At 44.9% G+C, this 26,121-nt stretch overlaps 1 protein-coding gene across 1 annotated transcript in view; it reads right to left on the bottom strand.

Annotated features, from left to right (window-relative positions):
- Positions 1-8,997: 8,997 nt before the first annotated feature.
- Positions 8,998-26,121, bottom strand: part of si:ch211-216b21.2 (heparan sulfate glucosamine 3-O-sulfotransferase 3A1) — a 53,495-nt gene continuing 36,371 nt past the window's right edge. Inside the window, exon 2 of the mRNA XM_020460361.2 lies at positions 8,998-11,058. Coding sequence (XP_020315950.2) covers positions 10,437-11,058 — 622 coding nt within the window. The 3' untranslated portion in view covers positions 8,998-10,436. The remainder of the gene's footprint in view (positions 11,059-26,121) is intronic.

Here is a 26,121-nt window from a genome sequence, read left to right as displayed (position 1 = left end):
CACCTGCCCATTACTCTCGGGGTGAAACCCAGAGGTCAGGCTGACCGAGACCCCCAAACGTTCCATGAACGCCTTCCACACCCTGGACGTGAACTGGGGACCCCGATCAGAAACAATATCCTCAGGCACCCCGTAGTGCCGGAAGACATGAGTAAACAGGGCCTCCGCCGTCTGTAGGGCCGTAGGGAGACCGGGCAAAGGGAGGAGACGACAGGACTTAGAAAACCGATCCACAACGACCAGGATCGTGGTGTTGCCCTGTGATGGTGGCAGATCGGTCAAGAAGTCAACCGACAGGTGTGACCAAGGCCGCTGTGGAACGGGAAGGGGTTGTAACTTCCCTCTGGGCAGGTGCCTAGGAGCCTTGCACTGAGCGCACACTGAGCAGGAGGACACATAAACCCTCACGTCCTTGGCTAAAGTGGGCCACCAGTACTTCCCACTAAGACATCGCACTGTCCTCCCGATCCCCGGGTGACCAGAGGAGGGGGATGTGTGAGCCCACCAAATTAACCTGTCTCTAACCACCAGCAGAACATACACCCGTCCCGCTGGACACTGTGGTGGAGTGGGCTCAACACGCGATGCTCGCTCAATGTCTGCGTCCACCTCCCACCTCCCACGTGCCACTAGACAAGATGCCGGGAGGATGGGCGCAGGATCAATGGCCCGCGCCTCCATATCATATAGTCGGGACAGTGCGTCTGCCTTAGTGTTCTGGGAGCCTGGTCTATAGGAGATGGTAAACCTAAATCGGGTGAAAAACATGGCCCACCTTGCCTGACGAGGGTTCGATCTCCTCGCTGCCCGAATGTACTCTAGATTACGGTGGTCAGTCCAGATGAGGAAAGGGTGTTGGGCCCCCTCAAGCCAATGTCTCCACACCTTCAGGGCTCTGACAACAGCTAGCAGCTCCCGATCCCCCACGTCATAGTTTCGCTCCGCTGGGCTGAGCTTCCGAGAAAAGAAAGCACAGGGGCGGAGCTACGGTGGCACACCCGAGCGCTGGGAGAGTACGGCTCCAACCCCAGCCTCGGATGCGTCCACCTCCACTATAAATACCAAAGAGGGGTCCGGATGCGCCAGCATGGGAGCCGAGGTAAAAATAGCCTTCAGGCGGCCAAAAGCCCTGTCCGCCTCAGCCGACCATCCCAGACGCGTCGGCCCCCCCTTCAGCAGTGACGTAATGGGCGCAGCCACCTGCCCAAAACCCCGGATAAACCTCCGGTAGTAGTTGGCACCTCCTTTACCGTGGTTGGAGTCGGCCAATTACGCACGGCTGCAATGCGGTCATCCTCCATCACCAACCCCGATGTGGAAATGCGATATCCAAGGAAGGAGACGGCCTGTTGGAAGAACGAGCATTTCTCAGCCTTGACGTACAGGTCATGCTCCAACAGTCGCCCAAGTACCCTGCGCACCAGAGACACATGTGCGGCCCGTGTAGCGGAATAGACCAGAATATCATCGATGTAAACCACCACACCCTGACCGTGCAGGTCCCTGAGAATCTCATCCACAAAAGATTGGAAGACTGCTGGAGCATTCTTCAACCCGTACGGCATGACGAGGTACTCATAATGGCCGGATGTGGTACTAAACGCCGTCTTCCACTCATCTCCCTTCCGGATACGCACCAAGTTATATGCACTCCTGAGATCCAGTTTTGTGAAAAACCGTGCTCCGTGAAATGACTCAATCGCCATGGCAATGAGAGGTAGCGGGTAACTATACCCCACGTGATGGAATTTAGACCTCTATAGTCAATGCACGGACGCAGACCACCCTCCTTCTTCTTCACAAAAAAGAAACTCGAGGAGGCAGGTGAGATGGAGGGCCGAATGAACCCCTGCCCCAGAGATTCCGATATGTATGTCTCCATAGCCACCGTCTCCTCCTGTGACAGGGGATACACGTGACTCCTGGGAAGTGCAGCGCCTACCAGGAGATTTATCGCACAATCCCTTCGTCGATGAGGTGGTAATTGGGTCGCCTTCTTTTTACAGAAGGCGATAGCCAAATCGGCATATTCTGAGGGAATGTGCACGGTGGAGACTTGGTCTGGACTCTCCACCGTTGTAGCACCGATGGAAACTCCTACACACCTGCCTGAGCACTCCTCCGACCACCCCTGTAGAGCCCTCTGTTGCCACGAAATCCTGGGGTTGTGACGGGCCAACCAGGGGATCCCCAACACCACCGGAAACGCAGGAGAATCAATGAGGAAGAGACTAATTCTCTCCTCATGACCCTCCTGCGTAACCATACCCAGTGGAGCCGTGGCCTCCCTGACTAGCCCTGACCCTAATGGTCGGCTATCTAAGGCGTGCACTGGGAAGGGTTTGTCCAGCTGAATAAGGGGAATCCCTAACCTGTTCGCTAAACCGCGGTCAATAAAATTCCCCGCCGCGCCTGAATCTACTAGCGCCTTATGCCGGGAAAGAGGGGAAAATTCAGGAAAAACAATCCATACATACATGTGACCAACAGGGGGCTCTGGGTGAGCCTGGTGCCGACTCACCTGAGGTGTCCGGGCAGTGCTCGGCCTGGTGTCTCGACTCCCGGGGGGACCCCCCCAGCACCGGTCAGCAGTGTGCCCTCTGCGACCACAGCTGGCACAGGAAAGGCCCCCTCCTCCGGTCGCCCTCGCTGAAGCACCTCCCAGCTCCATGGGTGTTGGAGTGGTGGAGCTGGGAGATGGAACTGACAGAGCCCGATCTGGACGTCCGCGGGTCGCCAGCAAGTTGTCCAACCGAATGGACATGTCAATCAATTGGTCCAAGGACAGGGTGGTGTCTCTACAGGCCAGCTCCCTACGGACGTCCTCACGCAAACTACACCTATAGTGATCGATCAATGCCCTGTCGTTCCATCCCGCGCCAGCGGCCAAGGTCCGGAACTCTAGAGCAAAGTCCTGAGCACTCCTCCTCTCCTGCCTCAGATGGAACAGCCGTTCACCCGCCGCTCGACCCTCAGGTGGGTGATCGAACACGGCCCGAAAGCGGCGGGTGAACTCTGGGTAGTGGTCCCTCGCCGAGTCACGATCGTTCCATACCGCGTTGGCCCACTCCAGGGCTTTACCTGCGAGGCAGGAGACGAGGGCGTTCACGCTCTCACCCCCCGAAGGAGCCGGACGAACGGTCGCCAGGTATAGGTCCATCTGGAGTAAGAAGCCCTGGCACCCGGCCGTCGTCCCATCATACTTCCTCGGGAGGGCGAGTCGAATCCCACTGTGCTCAGGCAATGAAGGAGAGGGTAGTGGTACTGGTTGGGGTGTGGCTGATAACGGTGTGGGAAGGCCACCTCTCTCCCATCTCTCCATCGTCGCCATCACCTGATCCATGGCGGTCCCCAGTCGGTGTAACACTGCCGTGTGGTGTTGAACTCGCTCCTCCACGGACCCTGGGAGTGCGTCCGCTCCTGCTGACTCCATAATTATATTGGTGCAGGATTCTGTGATAACATGCGTCTTGGTGAGAGGTGTAGGAGTCAGGTGCAGGAGAGAGCAGGGATGTCTGAGAAGCGTGTTTAATAATATAGTCCAGCAATACAAAAACGGCACAGACAAAAATCCCAAAACTACGCTCTCGAATAATCAGAAACTTGTGCAAACACACGGAGGAACAAACACAGTTACGACACTTTACATACACGTGCGTAATAGCGAAAAAACAACAAACATCAAATACAATCGAGCACAGACAAAACAACCAGAAAAAGAAAAAGGGATCGGTAGCGGCTAGCAGACCGGCGACGCCGAGCGCCGAGCGCCGCCCGAACAGGGAGAGGAGTTACCTTCGGTAGAAGTCGTGACAAGAAGGAGGATCTATGTTGGGTTTGATTGGGTTTTGGTGGACACCATAGTACCCATTCCGGGTAGAAGAAGTTAGGGCAGGTGATAGCTCTATAGTCAGCCAGAATACAAGCAGAGCCCCTGACAAAACAGATCCAGAGCCAAGGGCCAGTGCGGATAGTGCAGATGAAAGATCTTAAGGAAGTGATTGAGGTGGAAACTGGTTATGGAGATTCTAACCTATGGTTAGAATGGATTCAGTATTCAGCCAGATCACAGCAAAACCTCAGTTGACAACCATCCCTTTCCATTTGATGGAATTGATACACCCAGGGGAATGGCCTGTATGGTAAAGCTGTTCATGAAGGCAGGGAAGCCAGACAATGACAGTTGCATTGATCTGCATTATCTGTATCCCCATGTTCCCATTACATCCAGATTTCCCCCTTTCACAGATACAGGAGGACATTATTATTGTATGGTTCGATACATCACACACGGATGGGACGTAGGGGAAGTAAGAACATGCAATAGGACAGAGAATGTTACAACCGACAAGACAATGAGGGACCTGACTGGGTGGTTGAGTTCCGAGGACTTTGGTAAGATAAAAAGGCCTAGAGCGGATGTCTGGTGGTTGTGTGGAGGTGTGAGGCTGTGGCCTAACCTGCCTACCAATTGGACCGGTAGTTGTGCACTAGTGCCGTTAGGCATGCCCTTCACCCTTATCAAACACAAAGACCTAGAGCCAGGTAGAAGAGAGAGAAGGAGTGCTCCGTCAGGATCTTTTGACAATAGAGTTTAGATTGATAGCATTGGAATTCCAAGGGGTGTACCTGATGAGTTCAAAGCTAGGAATCAGATATGGGCTGGCTTGGAATCAAGCATCTTCTGGTGGGCAACTCGCAATATAAATGTAGATTGAATCAAAGATATCTACTATAACCAACAGCGTTTCATCAACTATACTCGAGACACGATAAAAGGTTTAGCAGAATAGAATAGCATTGAATGTGTTACTGGCAGAAAAGGGTGGGGTGTGTGTGATATTCGGAGCCGAATGTTGTTCTTTCATCCCCGATAACGCAGCTCCAGACGGATCAGTGACCAAGGCCAGTATGATGTTTAACTACATTAGCTCACGAATTGGCAGAGAACTCTGGGGGGGGATGATGCTCTAACAAATTGATTTGATAGTTTTTTGGGGAAATGGAAGAATGTCATAATCACTGTGTTGTGGGCAACTTTCACCTGTATGAGTGTTTTGGTTCTGTGCGGATGTTGTTTGGTCCTCTGTTTGAAAGTTTTGCTTATCAGGACTCTGGAGAGGTCGATGATGCAACAGATGGTGAGGTACAGACCGATTTCGAGCTCCGGCCAGTGTGATGACAAATATGGGCCTCCAGGCCTAGGAGATGGTTCTGTTTCTTTTAACAACAAGGAGACCATGTTGGATGAGACTGTTTTTGAGGGTTAAGACCGTATTTTTATGAAGATAGTAATAAAAATCCTAACAGGAAGTGCTATGATTGGAGATAGCCTATAACAGTCATGGATGGATATTGAATGTACATACATGTATTGGTTTTGAATTGTTCTTGGATACCATTTATGTTTCCATATAGTATATGAGGTATCAGTGTGTATTATTTAATCATTAAGGGTGGATGTGTTGATGGAATATATAGCTTTAAAGGAATGATTAGAATACTCCACTCAGAAACCATATAATTGTAGATATTGACTAGATTCATAAAGTTATAATTAATGATGTGTGTACTTTTAGTTAGTCAAACAATATGTCTATTATAGTGTCTTGAGCACAGACTGTCTGAGCAATATTCGGTGCTGACCTGACTCGAGATTTGGGAGAGAACGGGACGTCTCAAGGACAAGGTCTGCCTAATCTCTGTCGGCTGGGTAGTGAGACAGTATGTGCGTCGGATACCTTCTGTTTTGTGTGGAAGTATGTGTGTGTGTATGTTTGTGTGAATGTGTGTGCGTATGTTTGTGTGAATGTGTGGGCGTATGTTTGTGTGAAGGTGTGCGTGAGAAGCCAGTATAAAATGAATTGTTTTGTACAACAAGCTAGCGCGCTCTCGTAGATACACTCTCTGACTGGGCCTCCATCTGATTCATTTCAACCAGTTTTTTACAAATTCTGGGTTTCAGGCTGAGTAATTAATTAAATTGGGTTTATGAACATTGAGAACGTAATTCTCGTGACAGAAAGAGAGAATGGCCTAGTTTCAATCCGCATCGCAGAAGATCCGCGCTATAGTGTAATTTAAAGATAATGTTCCCGCGTTCGCGGAGACTGCATTCACAATCGGGAATTACCTTTACATTTCAAAGGATCTTCTGCGATAATGACTGAATCAACCCCAAGGTCTAAATTCTAGAGGATCTCAAATAAGTGAGGGTACCAAGCGATATAGAGTGGCTAGTGTCTCTCTTGAGAGAAGACAAAACCTTCCTTCCCTGGAGCGTCATCTGTGGTTGCCAGTGCACCCTCTTAACCCATACACATTAGCAACCAGTTCACACTCAGCGTTTCAGAGCCAGGGGACATGAGGAGTACAGTCACCACACCCTTAAGGCTGTGCTCTACAAGCCCTTTGGACTAGGTCCTCAGTCCTCACCCCGCAAGGGACGCCGCAGTCCAAAAATAAGGCTTTTAGATAGAAAGCATCTTTTAGCATCCTTGAACCCTCTTTTGACATTCTGTCCTGAAGGCTTGGTAGAGATAAGCAGAGACAACAAGAGAAAGTGTAATGGGGGAGATGGGAGAGGGGCTATTAGCTACTGTCTTTGTACGTACTGTATGGTGAGAGAGACAGGGAGAGATCAACAGCACTCCAATGTTCATATTATTTTTATTACATTTTGATTGAACCTTTATTTAACTACGCAAGTCAGTTAAGAACAAATTCGTATTTACAATGACGGCCTACCAAAAGGCAAAAGGCCTCCTGTGGGGACAGGGGCTGGGATTAAAAATGAAAATGTAGGACAAAACTCACATCATGACAAGAAAGACACCACAACATGACATAAAGAGAGACCTAAGACAACAACACAGCATGGCAGCAACACAACATGACCACAACATGGTAGCAACACAACATGGCAGCAGCACAACATGGTAGCAGAACAAACATGGTACAAACATTTTTGGGCACAGCCAACAACACAAAGGGCAAAAAGGTAGAGGCAACAACACCTCATGCGAAGCAGCCACAAGTGTCAGTAAGAGTGTCCATAATTGATCCTTTGAATGTAGAGATGGAGATAAAACTGTCCAGTTTGAGTGGTTTTTGCAGCTCGTTCCAGTCACTAGCTGCAGCGAACTGAAAAGAGGAACGACCCAGGGATGTGTGTGTTTTAGGGACTTTTAACACAATGTAACTGGCAGAACAGAACATGACCTTTGTTTTGGAGGTGTTCAGAACAAGGATAAGGGCAGAGAAAGCTTGTTGGAGACTAAGAAAGCTTTGTTGTAGAGCGTTTAACACAAAATCCGGGGAGGGGCCAGGTGAGTATAAGACTGTATCATCTGCATATAAATGAATGAGAGAGCTATCTGAGCTATGTTGTTGATGTAAATTGAGAAGAGTGTGGGACCTATGATCGAGCCTTGGGGTACTCCCTTGGTGACAGGCAGTGGCTGAGACAGCAGATTGTCTGACTTTATATACTGCACTCTTTGAGAGAGGTAATTAGCAAAATAGGCCAAAGAGAGACACCAATACTCCTTAGCCGGCCCACAAGAATGGAATGGTCTACCATATCAAAAGCTTTGGCCAAATCAATAAAAATAGCAGCACAACATTGCTTAGAATCAAGAGCAATGGTGACATCATTAGGACATTTAGGTTTAGGAAACCAGATTGCATACCAAAGAGAATGCTATAGACATCAAGAAAGCCAGTCAGTTGATTATTATTTCACAGTTGATTATAACACTTGATAAACAGGGCAAGACATGAATTGGCTTACATCAGTTAGGATCAGCTTGATCACCCACTTTAAATAACGGACGCATCATTCTATGGTTGGGAGTCATAGGGCAAATAGTACAAATCACAAGAAAATAATAAAACAACTTGGGGCTAGCCATTGTTCAAAAAATCCCTCATCCCAACAAGATAACTTGAGAGAGTAGCTCTCTATGAGTCCAGTAGGCTATAAAAGTGAGATAAAATAAATAAATAGTTGGCCTAAAGTAGTTAGGTAAAGTGTTTCTGAATAAGCTCACATAATAAGTTAACTAGACTACACAAGTTAATTACCCAACATAAAATTCATATCAGTCAAAAGTCTGCGGTGTGTGTGTATGTGTATGTGTATGTGCGTGTGGCTGGAGGCCAGCGTAAGCTATGGAGAGAGGGGGGAGTGTGGCGGGGGTACCTGTACCAGACAGGGGGAGACAGGCCAGGGCAGACAGGATACAGCCCGCCGGGTGGGATCCAAGCAGCAGTGCAGCAGGCAACGGGAGTAGGTGTCACACCCACTTGGGCTGAGCTTTCGGGAGGCTGAGTAGGAGAGTAGGTGTTCAACCTTACCAGAGCAAATAAAAACATCTGAAGCGAAAAGCTTAGTGCAAAACTGTGGTAAAGTTGGCGTGAGTTTTGATATTCGCCAGAAATTCGGGCCTTCTAACATCACTAGCTCGCGAATGATTCCCTGAGATGTGGATATTCTACACAACATAGTAGGGGGGTTCCCAGTCATTACAATTACCTCAACTACCTCGTAACTCACCACATACACCACTCATTATTGTTTCGCCTCACGCAAGTCAACAAAGTCAGGTTTTTCTAAAATCTGTTAAGCCTCATTTATGACCTCTGTATGTATGTACACAATGCAGGAACTCAATTGGCTTCACAAAATGGCAATCCTGCATGCCTACTTGTGTCAAGTTTATAACTGAATGGCTAATCACATACTGTATTTAGCTATGAATCTATGCAGGATCGCCATTTTGGGTAGCTAGTTGTTGTTCTTGTGCTGCGTACTGTGTAAATGAGGCTTTACGCCACATCACTTTGAAGCTACAGTACATTACTTTAACACTGCAACCTCATAGGAATAAATCTGCATGTACTTTAGTCCATTAAATACCTGTTTTAAAGCATAAGAACAGGCAGAATGGTGATGATAAAAATGATCAGGATTTCACAAATGTCACTCACCAGATGTTTATATAACTGTTATCTTTTATTAAAAGTGTGCTTAATCAATCCAACATGAATTCAAATTAAATAGACAAAACCATAACAGTATGTATGTATGATAAAGACGGATGGCAGATTGCATAAAACCTAAGGTTTATGTTTCCCACTGAACTCCTATAGAAAACACTGACCATGATTAAGTGTCCCTTTGAGGCACATCTGCTTTGAGAGAGGAGAGGATCTTTTGGAAGCTTACAATACAACCAGGCAGATATAAATCAGAAACACAACTTCACCATTGTGCTATAGCTCTTCTTAACACAGAGAGAGAGACCGCCATCCACGGATGCCTCCGAGGCAAGGAAGGCAGACTGACATCAACTGTATTCAGTTCACAAGGAGGCATGTCGAAGAGGAAATTTGAGGAATAATTTGGATAGGCCCACTGGAGGTCTCGTTATAACATTAGTTGAGGAGTTGCTGTTGATGATACAACAGCTGACTGGTTATCCATCCAAATGGCACCCTAATCCCTATGGGCCCTGGTCAAAAGTAGTTCACTATATAGGGAATAAGGTGCCATTGGACACATCCAGTAAGTGCTATCTTTGCTCTGTCTCTTGCGCTACACTGTAATTCAATTAACTCCATTAAATGAATGTGGGGAAACTACCCTCGGAATAACAAACCCTCACAGGATTGGAATTGCAAGCTCAGCGGGAAAGGGTGTAGTAACCGCATCAATGTAATGTAAAGAATATACAAATTAAAATGAATAACATGATAAAGCAAAAAATATGTTGTACAGTATAAAACAAATGTAACTCTCTAGAGGCATATACAACATAATATGAAATAATATTATCAGTGATGAAAGTTATTCAAAATATGTATATTATATACTGCATGTGTACATCATCTTAAATAAATAACATGTATTTTTTTTCTCCAATATTTTCTAGAAAAAATGCAAAGCGGCTAGGTTTGCTTTAAAGTATGGCATAGAACCACTCAGACAAGACTGTATATCCAACGTCTCTCTGTGCCATTTCAAATAACATTTCACTAACACGACTGCAGCACTGGAAGGTCCCAAACAGAAAACACTTCACTCTGATAGTGCTGGTAAAACCTTGTAGAGATGTAGAGACAGTACCTACAGTATCTTTCTGGATTGGAACCACCACATGTTCTATGGGGGACAATCCAGCTCTATGCATTTTATTCAACCAGCATCTTGTAGGCTGCATATACTGGTTTTGAGGCAGTTCAGATAGAGGAATACGTAACACAGTGAAACATATTGCATATCTGGCTTACCAGTAAGAGCAGATTAGGGTACTTTCTTCTCTCTCATTGACAAATATTGCTTCTAGGCTTAGTATTGTGGATGTCGCACAGTAATTTGGTATTGTCAATAGTCCTCAGTGTTCTCCACTGAGCATCCAGTACTTGAGGCCCAGTCAATCGTCCCAACCAAATATCTGTCCAGTCATCTGGTAGAACTTCATGTTGAAAGGTCTGTAGAAGTCCCGTAGCCTCTGCACCACCTCTGGGTGGATGTTGGGGTGGGTCCGCCCTTTGGTTTTGCCCAGGCAGTGGGGCTTGCTGCTGCCCTCAGCCTTCTTGAGGCAGGGGAAGCCCTTGGTCTGGTTGAAGTAGAAGTGTTTGTCAGTGATGATCCTCTTGAGTCCCAGGAAGTCCTGCACCCGGCCCAGCTCTCCGGCCGGGTCGCTTATCAGACGCTCTCCGCTCACAAACAGGATCTGACCCATGGGGAAGTACTGCAGCCAGTTGTCCAGGTGCTTGGCATAGATGCCGATCTGGATGGCGCTCCAGGATGTGTCGATGAGCCCCGTAGTCCTGTTTTTGAAGGTCAGGCTCTCAAAGGTGGGAATGTCGGGCTTCTTGGACAGCGTCTGCGTGTAGTCAGAGATGGCCCTGGTGACGGGGTCCCGCACCACCACAATAAGCTTGGTGTCCCGGGACATGGCGGAGATCCGGGCCGGGGCCTCTCTGGTCACAAAGTAGCTGGGGGTCTTCTCCATGGTGATCTGGCCCTCCAGGGTCTTGGGCATCAGCTCCCTGAGGAGAGGAGTGGAGAAGAAATGGATAGGATAAGAAGCAAATGAATGACTACATATAAACTTTGACAATGATAACACAGCTCAAAACACACCGAATGTGAGACTGAGAAAATACAAAACACATGAAACACTTTATTCCTTAGCAGGTGGCTATAGTATGTTGGCAAGCTTTACTACTAGCCAGAGAAGCAAGGGTGGAATGTACAGCATCACATCAGCACCTACACTCAACCACTTCTCTGAGAGTATTGACAGTTGTGTAGAGCGAGGGAACGGATGTCTCTCCAAGTGTTTCCTAATGCAGCCAAAGGGCTACGGAAACCCAGAGATCTTCAGAGAAAATAAAACCTATTTTGTAATGATAGAGTAACTATCTTTGATCGCAAATGTCATTGTTGTGAATTGCTAAACAGGCCGTTCATAAAATCCAAGCTTTATCATCGTCCTTAAATAATTCAGCGCATGCCTAGTTAAATAGAGGTTCAATCAAATCAAATAATTCAGCGCATGCCTAGTTAAATGGAGGTTCAATCAAATCAAATAATTCAGCGCATGCCTAGTTAAATGGAGGTTCAATCAAATCAAATAATTCAGCGCATGCCTAGTTAAATAGAGGTTCAATCAAATAAAATAATTCAGCAGAAGGCTATCTCGACACAGAGCGCACCCCGAGTATAGCGTTGTCAAATCATACAAACATTGTAACGTCAGTCAAACTAAAGTCAAATGACCAAAGTTGCCAAGCTTGCTAGATAACCTCCTTCAACGAATGACAGAATATCTCCTATATTTGGCAAAATCGAGTTGATGATCTATACAGATAGCAGATCAGCTCATGAAAAACGAGGATATGAAGAGAGGAAATAGTTTAAGGTATCTTAAACTATACCGACTGTTTAAAAAAAAAATATCCACACATTCTCTACCGAAGCTCTCATATGGGCAGCAAATTGGCCTAAGAGACATCGCAGAGAATCGGGGGACACGTTATACCGGTATTTTGACATGCATAGGCGAGAGACGTGTTTGATAATGCATTGCAAACTATGGATTACAGAATAAAGTTAGGAATTTTCAAGCGAGACAGGAGTCAGGATTTTGGATTTTAGTGGGAATGGGACTGGATATAGAAATAGCTCTAGGAAAGGAAAGTTGAATTTTCCCTCATGCCTCTCTGAGTTGTTAACACTTAACAGATTGAATGTCTGTGACAGAGATGCCTATGTAGTGAATTGTGCGTAGGCCTATCAAATGTGTGACTGTCTGAAGAGTCACAATGACTGCTCAAAGAGGCACACACGTTTATAGTCTATACTCTAGGTTTCCCTGCAGGGTTTATTAATTGCATTTAGGTCGTGTGTGCAGTCCTTCAGTGTCAATTACACGTGTGCTTTTGAATTAATGGTGACTTTGTGTGAAGTAAATATGCTAGGCTAAATGCTTCTATGCAAACAGCCTGTTAGGATAATGTTATAACATTTTGGCTAATCTGCTGCCGTGCATGTTATGTATTTTGTGGAATTGCATTTGTGCGACATTGGAGGAAAACACTTGAAGGGCCTAATTTCCCAGGTTCTGTCATTTCATTTGACAGTCCCGGGATCCGGTTACCCATGTTAATCCCAATAGTGTACTGTATCGCTAGTAAAAAAAACAACAGCATATTAAACCTATGTTAACAATATTTCCTCAGCAGGAAAAAACGATGCTTCTTTTGTGATAAGCAGCAGTGGTACAATATGCTTATAAAGCTAACCTGAATCAGAGAATGGAACAAGATCTAATAGAGTATTTTAGAACCACGATTTGATTCATTGCTGTCTGGATATATCCACACGTTGTTATTCATTAGATATTGAGAAATTACAAGTGTTAGAATTGGAATGCATAACATTGTGATAATTGTTATGTTTTTGTTTCAATATCACATTTATTGGACGCTTCATTTGGAAAAGAGAAAACTTATGTGCAGCAGGGTAACCTAGTGGTTAGAGCGTTGGACTAGTAACTGAAAGGTTGCAAGTTCAAATCCCCGAGTTGACAAGGTAGAAATCTGTTGTTCTGCCCCTGAACGGGCAGTTAACCCACTGTTCCTAGGTGGTCATTGAAAATAAGAATTTGTTCTTAACTGACTTGCCTAGTTCAATAAAGGTATAGAAACAAACAAAGCAGTCAGAAAGGCACATTTTCCTAAATGTGTTGGAATATAGGGGTGTGTCCAAATGGCACCCTATTCCATCATTTGGAACACATTTTCGGAAATTAAATCCCTGTGATAAAAAAAATAGCCATAAATTTCACCTCAAATATTTATAGCAAAAAAGTTCAACTGGGCAGGCAGCTCAGCCATAATATTTGGTTTAACGTTCGGGCGCGTTTTTCACTGAGAACTGACACACACACAAACACACTGAGGCGAGAAACAGGCTAATCTTTTCGGTCATGACACCCCACCTTTCCTGCCTCTCCCCCTCTCCCCGATGCCCTGAGTTCCTTCAGGACAGTGACCTGAACCAAAGCAGATAAAAGCAGCCCATGAATCATTAACGTCTCCTTCTCCCCAACATTTACAGCCTCTGCAGAACACAGCTTTAAAATTCACCAAAGTACAGAATGCACACTTCAATTATTTATCCTAGCTCTCTCTATCTCTCTGCTGGTGCAATTCTGCTTAAAGCCCAGTGTGTGTGTGTGTGTGTGTGTGTGTGTGTGCTGACAAAGTCGCCTACCCGCGCTGCTCCCATGGCAGACGCAGCCGTGACAGAACTACTGAGCTGTATGAGGGGAGGGAGGAGGGCTCAGCCTCTCTCAGGTCCCCTAGCTGGTCAGAATGGGGAGGAGGGGAGTAGGAGAGGAGGAGAGGGAGAATGAGAGGAGAGGAGGACAGAATGAGGGTTAGGCTACTCATCTTTTCAATCTCAGGCTCTTTATAAAGCGACAAATAGCAGCAAATAGGCCTCAGCTATCACCATGTTGAACAAAATAAAAACTACACAGCTGTCCACCGCCAACAAACTTGTCCTTTTCCTAATGAGATGGGCACCACCGTCTTTCTGCCTCACGAATACACAGGTAAACAATCATGCTCCGTTTAACCTCCATGCAGCTAAATGAGACAAGAGGCATCTGAGGTGCAACTAGAGATATGTGTTTCTCAGAGGGAGAGGGCTTCTGAGAGACGCCAACTGTCAGACTGTGTACTGGATGAATTTACTACGCCATTATGCTTCTCTCCAAGATTTTCTTCTTGCACTTATACTGGAAAAGTAGATATACAGTACCAGTCAAATGTTTGGAGACACCTACTCATTCAAGAGTTTTTCTTAATTTTTTACTATTTTCTACATTGTAGAATAATAGTAAAGACATATAAACTATGAAATAACACATATGAAATCATGTAGTAACCAAAAAAGTGTTAAACAAATCTAAATATGTTGAGATTCTTCAAAGTAGCCACCCTTTGATAACAGGCACAGAGGTGCAGTTAATTGCCGATTTCTGAGGCTGGTAACTCTAATGAACTCTAATAACTCTGGTTCTTCCTTTCCTGTTGCGGTCCTCATGAGAGCCAGTTTCATCATAGCGCTTGATGGTTTTTGCGACTGCACTTGAAGAAACTTTCAAAGTTCTTGAAATGTTCCGGAATGACTGACCTTCGTGTCTTAAAGTAATGATGGACTGTCATTTCTTTTTGCTTTTTGAGCTGTTTTGCCATAATATGGACTTGGTCTTTTACCAAATAGGGCTATTTTCTGTATACCACCCCTACCTTGTCACAACACAACTGAATGTCTCAAATGCATTGAAAAGGAAAGAAATTCCACAAATGAACTTTTAACAAGGCACACCTGTTAATAGAAATGCATTCCAGGTGACTACCTCATGAAGCTGGTTGAGAGAATGCCAAGAGTGTGCTGTCATCAAGGCAAAGGGTGGCTATTTTGAAGAATCTCAAATCTCAAATATATTTGATTTGTTTCTACATGATTTCATATGTGTTATTTCATAGTTGTTATGTTTTTACTATTATCCTACAATGTAGAAAATAGTAAAAATAAAGAAAAACTCTGGAATGAGTAGTTGTGTTCAAACTTTTGACTGGTACTGTATATGTAAATATCCAGTCTGAAAACAGAGGATTTGGTTTCACACAAAACATTACCACCTTCAATTTGGGCAATGTCTTCTGGGTTCCACCTAAATGTGTTTAAAATGTTCTGCCAAGATCTATACAGATGTAGGAACTTAATTTGAGCCAGTTGCTAAAGCAGGAAAATAATCCTGCAGCAAAAGGAAATGTGAATTATTATGTGGATTATAATTAATGGACATTTTTGTAGTTCAAATTCAAAATCTATTCTGACATTTTAAAGCTACAATATGTCACTTTTTGGATGATCTGACCAAATTCACAGAGAAATGTGTATTATAGATCTGTCATTCTCATTGAAAACAAGTCTAAGAAGTGGTAGAGCAGTTCTATGTGCACTATTTCTTTGCTTCACATTCTTAAGTTTTGTTTTTGTGTTTTTAACTTTTGTTTTTGTACACCAGCTTCAAACAGCTGAAAATGCTATCTTTTTTTATGGAAAATATATTTCACAGCGGTTTAGATGGTGCAATGATTCTTCACATGATACTTGCTTGTTTTGTCACATAAACTGAAATTAGGAAAACTATTAGAATTTTAGCAACCAGAAACTGGTGTAGAGATTTCTGCATAGTGCATCTTTAAAGTGGAAATCAATGGTTTATGGTGCCTCTTCTGCCTTTCTAGGCCCAGCACAGAAGTACAGGGGTGCAGATGCATCCAGGGAAAAGAGCCTGAGCATCCTGAGTGACTCTAACCTGGCAGCCTCATGTCACAAGGTCAGGGCTACCATGGTGACAGACAGAGAGACAGGAAGTGGGTTGATAAGGCAAGAAGTAAGCCAACACGAGAAGGAAGTGGTTGATGGGGGTAGGGGGCTACAAGGCTCTCCTGTGTTCTGACATTCGCACTGCACCCCCAACATTGACACCTGACTCCAGTCCTCTCAGTGTCAATGTGAAGCAGCACACCTACAGCTGTATCAGGGAGGGATAAGGGGGAAAGGAGGAGGGGCTAAACTGTAGGGAACAAGCTTTCTTTCCATTCACATTATCTCTGGTCCATCTCCTTTACAGGCAGGGCTATCACCCTGGTTTATGGTCTGCTCCCCTCGGAGGTGCAGAGTACAGGAATGAGACTGTGGTTCATTGAGTTTATCCACCAGCTCCTCAACTGAAGCATCAGATATAGGCGTTTGTCCATAATGGCATAATGATTTATATTTTAAATAGACTGCAATTCTAAAGAAATAAAGACATCTCTAAATGTATTCCCAAGGAGTGCAGACTGAGGATTGAGTGGGGAGAGAGTTTTAAGTTGAACCCAGATAGATCCATTCACAGGTTTGGGAGGACAATAAATCAAATCAAATCAAATTGTATTGGTCACATACACATGGTTAGCAAGTGTTAATGCGAGTGTAGCGAAATGCTTGTGCTTCTAGTTCCGACAGTGCAGTAGTATCTAACAAGTAATCTAACAAATTCACAACGACTACCTTATACACACAAATGTAAAGGGATGAATAAGAATATGTACATACATATATGGATGGGCGATGGCCGTGCGGCATAGGCAAGATGCAGTAGATGGTATAGAATACAGTATATACATATGAGGTGAGTAATGTAGGATATGTTGACATTATTAAAGTGGCGTTTTTTTAAATGACTAGTGATACATTTATTAAATCAATTTATTACATTTATTAAAGTGGCCAGAGATTTGAGTCTGTATGTTGGCAGCAGCCACGCTGTGTTAGTGATGGCTGTCTAATAGTCTGATGGCCTTGAGATAGAAGCTCTTTTTCAGTCTCTCGGTCCCAGCCTTGATGCACCTGTACTGACCTCGCCTTCTGGATGATAGCAGGGTGAACAGGCAGTGGCTCGGGTGGTTGTTGCCCTTGATGATCCTTTTGGCCTTCCTGTGACATTGGGTGCTGTAGGTGTCTTGGAGGGCAGGTAGTTTGCCCCTGGTGATGCGTTGTGCAGACCACACTACCTACTGGAGAGCCTTGCGGTTGTGGGCGGAGCAGTTGCCGTACCAGGCGGTGATACAGCCCGACAGGATGCTCTCGATTGTGCATCTGTAAGTTAGGAGACAAGCCAAATTTCTTCAGCCTCCTGAGGTTTAAGAGGCTCTGTCTGTGTGGGTGGACCATTTCAGTTTGTCCGTGATGTGTATGCCGAGGAACTTAAAACGTTCCACCTTCTCCACTACTGTCCCGTCGATGTGGATGGGGGGGGATGCTCCCTCTGCTGTTTCCTGAAGTCCACGATCATCTCTTTTGTTTTGTTGACGATGAGTGAGAGGTTAATTTACAAACACCACACTCCAAGGGCCCTCACCTCCTTCCTGTAGGCCGTCTCGTCGTGGTTGGTAATCAAGCCACGCAGTCATGGCCCAGGAGTGTGAAAGTGAACGGAAAGGCACTGGAGCTTGCTGTCTCTGCCTGGCCAGTTCCCCTCTGTCCACTGGGATTCTCTGCCTCAAACCTTATTACAGAATCTGAGTCACTGGCTTACTGGTGCTCTTCCATGCCGTCCCTAGGAGGGGTGCGTCACTTGAGTGGGTTGAATCACTGACGTGATTTTCCTGTCTGCGTTGGCGCCCCCCCTTGGGTTCGTGCCGTGGGGAGATCTTCATGGGCAATACTCGGCCTTGTCTCAGGATGGTAAGTTGGTGGTTGAAGATATCCCTCTAGTGGTGTGGGGGCTGTACTTTGGCAAAGTGGGTGGGGTTATATCCTGACTGTTTGGCCCTCGTCGGACGGGGCCACAGTGTCTCCCGACCCCTCCTGTCTCAGCCTCCGGTATTTAAAATGCAATAGTTTGTGTTGGGGGGCTAGGGTCAGTCTGTTATATTTCTCTGAGTATTTCTCCTGTCTTATCTGGTGTCCTGTGTGAATTTAAGTATACTCGCTCTAATTATCTCTCTCTTGCTCTCTTTTCTCTCTCTTTTTCTCTTTCTTTCTCTCTTTCTCTCTCTCTTGGAGGACCTGAGACCTAGCACCATGTCTCAGGACTACCTGGCCTGATGACTCCTTGCTGTCCCCAGTCCACCTGGTCGTGCTGCTGCTCCAGTTTCAACTGTTCTGCCTGCGGCTATGGAATCCTGACCTGTTCACCGGACGTGCTACCTTGTCCCAGACCTGCTGTTTTCAACTCTCTAGAGACAGCAGGAGCAGTAGTGATACTCTGAATGATCGGCTATGAAAAGACAACTGACATTTACTCCTGAGGTGCTGACCTGTTGCACCCTCTACAACCAAATCAAATCAAATGCTGTACAGAAACCCAGCCTAAAACCCCAAACACCAAGCAAGGAGTTTTTCCTAGTCACCGTGCTTCTACACCTGCATTGCTTGCTATTTGGGGTTTTAGGCTGGGTTTCTGTACAGCACTTTGAGACATCAGCAGATGTAAGAAGGGCTTTTTAAATACTTTTGATTGATGGGTGAACAGGGAGTACAAGAGAGGGCTGAGAACGCACCCTTGCGGGGCCCCAGTGTTGAGGATCAGCGGGGTGGAGTTGTTGTTTCCTACCCTCACCACTTGGGCGCGGCCTGTCAGAAAGTCCAGGACCCAGTTGCACAGGGTGCGGTCGAGACCCAGGGTCTGAGGACGCGGCTAGGTATGCCATCTGGTCCGGCAGCCTTGCGAGGGTTAACACGTTTAAATGTTTTACTCATGTTGGCCACGGTAAAGGAGAGACCAGGGAAGAGAGCAGAGAGCGGCTCTGATTTATGTGGACTATACAAGAGTATTTATTTCCATTCCAACAGGAACCGCATGCAGTTCTTTCTAATGAAACTTTATTGTCAGCTTAGGTGATGTAACGAACGAGGCACCTTCCAAGTGCCTGAGATTTACTGTGCTTCCACAGCGCTGCTTTGATGTCTTCTTCGCGCTGCTAGAATAGGACTACTCATACACACTGATGCATGACATACAGGCAGCAGGTTTCAGCTCGTGAAACAACGTGACTACAGAGCAGAACTGAATAAAGATATACATTATGTAAGCCTAACCTTTTTTTCTATTTCAATTTTGATGCTAAAACTAACATAGATATAGCGGAAAGTGGAAAGCAAATTGACGATTTATGGTGTCGCCCCAAAATCCGAAAAGTTATATGACAAAGGTTGAGGGGTAAATTTATGAGAGTGCAAACAAATAACCAACATTGTTTTCATGGAGAAGGTACAGTATGTGCAACAGAACATGGTATAAACTGTACTCTGAGAGAATACACTCATATGGTTCTACTAACTAGGCAATGTAGCCTGCCAACACTCATTGGGGGGACCATTCCCTGTAATATCAGTCAATGAGTCCTTTGTAAGGTTGTCTATAAAAAGTGCAGTTTGGCACAAGGAGTCTGATGCATCACGGCTTTCGTTTCCCCAATCTAATGTAACAAAACAACAAAACTAGCAAGTGAGCAAATCCCTCTGCTTTATCCCATATGAATCAGAAAGGTGCTGGGGAATGAAAGGGTCTGCGGTTGGACTGGGACTAATGTTTGGCCCAAATGAATGTGTGTCTGGGGACCTGTGAAGAAGGGGAACCCTCATTTACTTCTACAGATGTAGGATCTTACTTTGATTATTATTTTGTTGCTGAGATTTACATCAATTCATTGAAAACCTGCTCTAACACACATTTTACAATGACAGCATACCCCGGATGACGCTGGGCCAATTGTGCGCAGCCCTATGGCCGGATGAGATTCAGCCTGGATTCAAACCAGGGACTGTAGTGCCTTAGACTGCTGCACCACTAGGAAGCCCTAAATGTTCAAAACCTGTAGGATTATTTTGCTGCGACAACACAGGTCAAATTTAGATCCTATATCTGTACATGTATGTCAATGGAGGTATAATGGCCAAAAGGCTAGTGAAGTGGGCATGCAGGTCCACTTCTCCCCATGTAGAAGCCTTTGATTAATGATTCCCTTCCAGTGTGGAGGGAGGCTGACAGCCAGCCAAGCATGCTGTACATCCACTCATCCACTCCCAGAGTGTTTCCCACCCGGCCGCTGTGGCTGGTGTTGTGACCAGATAATCATCTGGTAATTGGCTGAATATTTCTGCTGTCTGCAGGGAGGGAAGAGGAGGGGAAGCGCTTGGCTCTATGTCCGCAGCTCTGCTCAGCAGCCATTTTCCAGGTCACTGGTCTCGAGCTGAGGTCAGGAGGGGGATGGAGCTGGGGAGGGGGGGGGGGGGGGGGGGGGGCAGTGATTTAGAGAATTGACTGCTGTGTGTGCTGGTATGTCTGCCTGCTCCTGTTCGCTGGGCCTGCTACTTTACAGCTCTGTCAACCCCTCTGGTAACAATGTAGCACCTCAACCGGCCCTGGGGCCAGCAAACGCCCCAGGCCCTGGGACTGGGCTGGGCTAGGCTGGCATAGGAGATGTGAGAGGGGAGTTAAAGTAGTAGGCTATGGTTTGAGATGGAGAAACAACTGTTTAACTCTATGTACTCCACTGAAACATCAGGGATTCCAACTGTAATCTCTAACGAGTGACAAAATAAAAGGACAGGTGAGCTAGCTACATAATAGAATTACTCCCCGTTTCATTCCATCCCATGGTTATTTCTATATACTGTAGCTGCACTTCGTGGCAGTGGTTGGTGTAGAAAGTACACTATGGTACTGGGTAACGGTTGTCACCAACAGCTCCGGTGGTGAGAGATCCAGCCATTTATCATGGTGGTTGGGGTTGGGGGATTACAGGTGTGAGACTAACCCCAAATCCTGCTCTCTGTTTGGGCTTAGTGTCCCTCCTCCTGCCCCTGTCAGCTCCAGAGCTCCATGCCCCTGGGATCTGTCTGTTCACCTGCTCTTTATTCCCCTAGCGTATTTATAATCTCCCCTGTCCATTCCCCTCCTCTACTACTAACCCTCCTGTGATCTATATCTCAAAATCCCCCTGACTGTGTTACAAAGTCCACCCTATTCACTATATGGGCCCACAGGATTCTGGTCAAAAGTAGTGCACTATATAGGGAATAGGACACAAACCTTAGCTTCCCCTCCCTCCCGGGGTGCACATTGCCATGCAGTGTAGATGTCCAAGCCACATAGCTATTACTGATGTCCCCTCTGCCCTTTGGTAAACAACTTGAGGAAATCGTACGTCATTAAAGACTAATTAATTATCTCATTAGATTGCATTAGAGAGATATATTCTGCAGGCAGATCTGCTTCAAGTTGTGACACCTTGATTGTGGGTGGCTCAGTTCTACCAGATGCTCATTTGAAACCAAATGTATTTTTTCAAGTGACTGACAGGCACTTTGAGGAAAACCAAATAAGGTGTCGAAAGCGTTCCACAGAAATGCTGGCCAATGTTGACTCCAATGCTTCCCACATTTGTGTCAAGCTGGCTGGATGTCCTTTGGGTGGTGGACCATTCTTGATACACGAGGGAAACTATTGAGCGTGAAAAACCCAGCAGCATTGCGGTTCTTGACACAAACCGGTGCTCCTGCCAGCTGCTACCATACCCCATTCAAAGGCACTTAAATCTTTTGTCTTGCCCATTCATCAAGTTGGCATATTTATGACATTTTGGCCTTACCCAGAACTCCTTTAAAACTCCATAATGTTTCATCAGTAGGTGCACTGCCAAAATACCGTAGTATCCTTTTTTTTTAAATTACAAATCCCCCCCATTTCTTTTTTCATATACATGTTTATATTTTGCAATATTCATAAATTGTTTAAAACAATGGTATTGAAACCAAAATACTACTCATAATACAGAGCAATCTTTAAAGCTTCACATGACCCAATGTTTTGCTTTGTAGCACCTACAGATTATACATTATGGAGTCTTAAAGGAGGCCCGGGTAAGATCAAAATGTCATAAATATGCCAACTTTGATTATTTCTCAATTATGCTTTTAGATGTAAATGTCAACTATATGTCAAAAATCCTTCCTCTAAAGGACCATTCTATGGATTCAGTTTAGTAAAAATATTTTGTTGTCCTGGTTTCTTATGGAATCACTCACATGGGAATTGTGGGGGGGTTGGAGTGATGCATGGGAATTTTAAGAGGTCGGAAGTCATTTTGGAGAGTGACACAATTACTAGATAAGAGACTCATCTCTTCCTGGGAAAAAAGGGAGGACAGGACCTCCGTTAGTCTTTCCTCTGAGAAAACGACAACAAGGTTTTGATAAAAACTATGTGGGGTCATGAAGGGATACCAGCAAGACTAGTGGGATAAAATATCAACATATTGGACAGCAATAACTGCTGAGATAACTGGTAAAGGGAAACAAATTGGTACAGATGTAGGATCTTAATTTGATCACTCTTTTGTTGCTGAGACTTTTCCTGCACCACAGGAAATGCAGATGAGCTTCATGATTTAGATAAATTCACTGAAAACCCACACTAACACACGGTTATATTAAAACTATTGCACTAACCAGCGATCAAGCGACATTATGGACAAAATGTTCAAATCCTATTGTGCTGTGATGATATAGGTCAAATTACCTGTAAGATGTAGGAAGAAACAGTCTGAGCACAGTCAAGGCAACGTCCTTCACTTCAAAGCTACAGCTGAACAAGCTCGGTTGTAAGAACATCATTTTATTTAACTGTTGTTAATCCCTTTGGGCTGGCTGTCTGACTACCAAATGAGAAAAAAAAGAAACAGCTCCGTTTGCTCAGTTTGTCACCAAATTTAGAGGCATAACATAAATACACACACACTCCAAGGCTCAAAGTACCTTCTGGTGTCTATTCCCTCAATGATGTAAACCACTGCAGTAATCTAATAAAAAGTGAAGTGAAGCATAGGTTGCAAAACTGACATAATATATTTTTATATATTTAACTAGGCAAGTCAGTTAAGAACAAATTCTTATTTACAATGACGGCCTAAAGTGGGTTAACTGCCTTGTTCGGTGGAAAAACAACAATCTTACATTGTCAGCTCTGGGATTCGATCCAGCAACCTTTTGGTTACTCTCCCAACACTCTTAACACTAGGCTACCTGCCGCCCCTATTCAGACCACACCAGAGCAGAGAAAAGCACCATTGGAAAATCACCATTGTCAAATGGTTTTCTGATTTTCTGCACCAGTTTAGCTAAACCTTCTTGGGTTGGGTTTTGTCTGGCTACCACCTGAAATAGAAGCAAGGAAAAATAAAATAAAATGCCCCACCCTAACTCAAAATATTAGAAAAGTCATAAACTGTGGAGGGATATGGAAGAAAATAGAACCCTATCTGTCCTTGAGCGGGGTGTTAGAATAATACCATGCATTGAAACAAAAACATCCAACACTTTGTCATTTTTTTCTCAATTCGTGTGCAAATACATTTCCCCACTAGGCGCTCTTGGTGCTGGTGAGAGCTGAGTGCTTTTTTGTCCCCTTTTCCTTCTTCCATATCAACTACCACCATGCGGTTCAGTAAATATTTTATAGTTAGCTTTGCAGTATGTTCTTCTAAATTCATCAACAGTGTTTTAAGCAGACCACTTTTCCTGGTGCTGAGTGTAAGTCCCCAGTTCATTGCGTAAGGGTGCAAATAAGGCTTATCTTTGCAGAAACCTGCTAGTGAATTGTTCCTCACTATAACTGTTATAGGATGAGAGACAGACTGAGGTGGGGAGAAATATAACCTACATTATACACTAGAGCCATCCCATTAAAAAACTGTTAGACATTGAACAACAGAAGAGAGGAGAGTCCACATCCCAAATTGCACCTTATTCTCTTTCTAGTGCACTTTTTTTTGGACCAGGGCTCTTGGTAGGGCTTTTGATAGGTCTCTGGTCAAAAGTTGTGCACTACATAGCGAATAGGGTGCCATTTAGGACGCAGTCAGAATAGAGGATAGAAGAGTCCATCCCAAGTTCAGTTCCTGTGGAGCGGGTCGAGAGTTTCAAGTTCCTTGGTGTCCACATCACCAACGAACTATCATGGTCCAAACACACCAAGACAGTTGTGAAGAGGGCACAACAACACCTTTTCCACATCAGAAAAACTGAAAATATTTAGCATGGATCCCCAGATCCTCAAAAAGTTCTAAAGCTGCACCATCGAGAGCATCCTGACCGGTTGCATCACCGCCTGGTATGGCGACTGCTCGGCATCTGACCATAAGGCGCAAAAGAGGGTAATGCGTACGGCCCAGTACATCACTGTGGTACATACACTTAGGTTGGAGTCATTAAAACTCATTTTTCAACCACTCCACAAATTTCTTGTTAACAAACTATAGTTTTGGCAAGTCGGTTAGGACACCTACTTTGTGCATGACAAGTAATTTTTCCAACAATTGTTTATAGACAGATTATTTCACTTATAATTCACTGTATCACAATTCCAGTGGGTCAGAAGTTACACTAAGTTGCCTGTGCCTTTAAACAGCTTGGAAAATTCCAGAAAACGATGTCATGGCTTTAGAAGCTTCTGATAGGCTAATTGACATCATTTGAGTCAATTGGAGGTGTACCTGTTTATATATTTCAAGGCCTACCTTCAAACTCAGTGCCTCTTTGCTTGACATCATGGGAAAAGCAAAAGAAATCAGCCAAGACCTCAGAAAAAAATGGTAGACCTCCACAAGTCTGGTTCGTCCTTGGGAGCAATTTCCAAATGCCTGAAGGTAAACGTGCATCTGTACAAACAACAGTACGCAAGTATAAACACCATAGGACCACCCAGCCGTCATACCGCTCAGGAAGGAGACGTGTTTTGTCTCCTAGAGATGAACGTACTTTGGTGCAAAAAAGTGCAAATCAATCCCAGAACAACAGCAAAGGACCTTGTGAAGATGCTGGAGGAAACAGGTTCAAACGTATCTATATCCACAGTAAAACAAGTCCTATATGGACATAACCTGAAACGCCGCTCAGCAAGGAAGAAGCCACTGCTCCAAAACCGCCATAAAAAATCCAGACTACGGTTTGCAACTGCACATGGGGACAAAGATTGTACTTTTTGGAGAAATGTCCTCTGATCTGATGAAACAAAAATAGAACTGTTTCACCATAATGACCAATGTTATGTTTGGAGGAAAAAGGGGGAGGCTTTCAAGCCAAAGAACACCTTCACAACCGTGAAGCACAGGGGTGGCAGCATCATGTTTTGGGGGTGCTTTGCTGCAGGACGGACTGGTGCACTTCACAAAATATGAGCGAGGAAAAGTATGTGGATATATTGAAGCAACATCTCAAGACATCAGTCAGGAAGTTAAAGCTTGGTCGCAAATGGGTCTTCCAAATGGACAATGACCCCAGCATACTTCCAAAGTTGTGGCAAAAAGGACAACAAAGTCAAGGTATTGGAGTGGCCATCACAAAGCCTTGCCCTTAATCCTATAGAAAATGTGTGGGCACACCTAAAAAAGCGTGTGCGTGCAAGGAGGCCTACAAACCTGACTCAGTTATAGCAGCTCTGTAAGGAGGAATGGGCCAAAATGTACCCAACTTATTCCAGGAAGCTTGTGGAAGACTACCCGAAACGTTTGACCAAAGTTAAACCATTTTAAAGGCTATGCTACCAAATGCTAATTGAGTGTATGTAAACCTCTGACCCACTGGGAATGTGATGAAAGAAATCAAATATGAAATAAATCATTCTCCACAATTATTCTGACATTTCACATTATTAAAATAAAGTGGTGATCCTAACTGACCTAAGACAGTGAATTTTTACTAGGATTAACTGTCAGGAATAGTTAAAAACTGAGTTTAAATGTATTTGGCTAAGGTGTATGTAAACTTCTGACTTCAACTGTATATAATATAAAAACATTGTCAAAGACTCCAGTCACCCAAGTCATAGACTGTTTTCTCTGCTACCGCATGGCAACCAGTACCCGGATCGCCAAGTCTAGGACCAAAGGGCTCCTTAACAGCTTCTACCCCCAAGCCATAAGACTGCTGAAAAACTATTCAAATTGCCACCGGACTATTACATTGACACATTTGTT

Source organism: Oncorhynchus kisutch, linkage group LG25, assembly GCF_002021735.2.
Source record: "Oncorhynchus kisutch isolate 150728-3 linkage group LG25, Okis_V2, whole genome shotgun sequence".
In the NCBI taxonomy this organism is placed as follows: domain Eukaryota; kingdom Metazoa; phylum Chordata; class Actinopteri; order Salmoniformes; family Salmonidae; genus Oncorhynchus; species Oncorhynchus kisutch.
The sequence above is the reverse complement of the archived record's forward strand: the minus strand, read 5'-3'. Positions and strand labels throughout refer to the sequence as shown.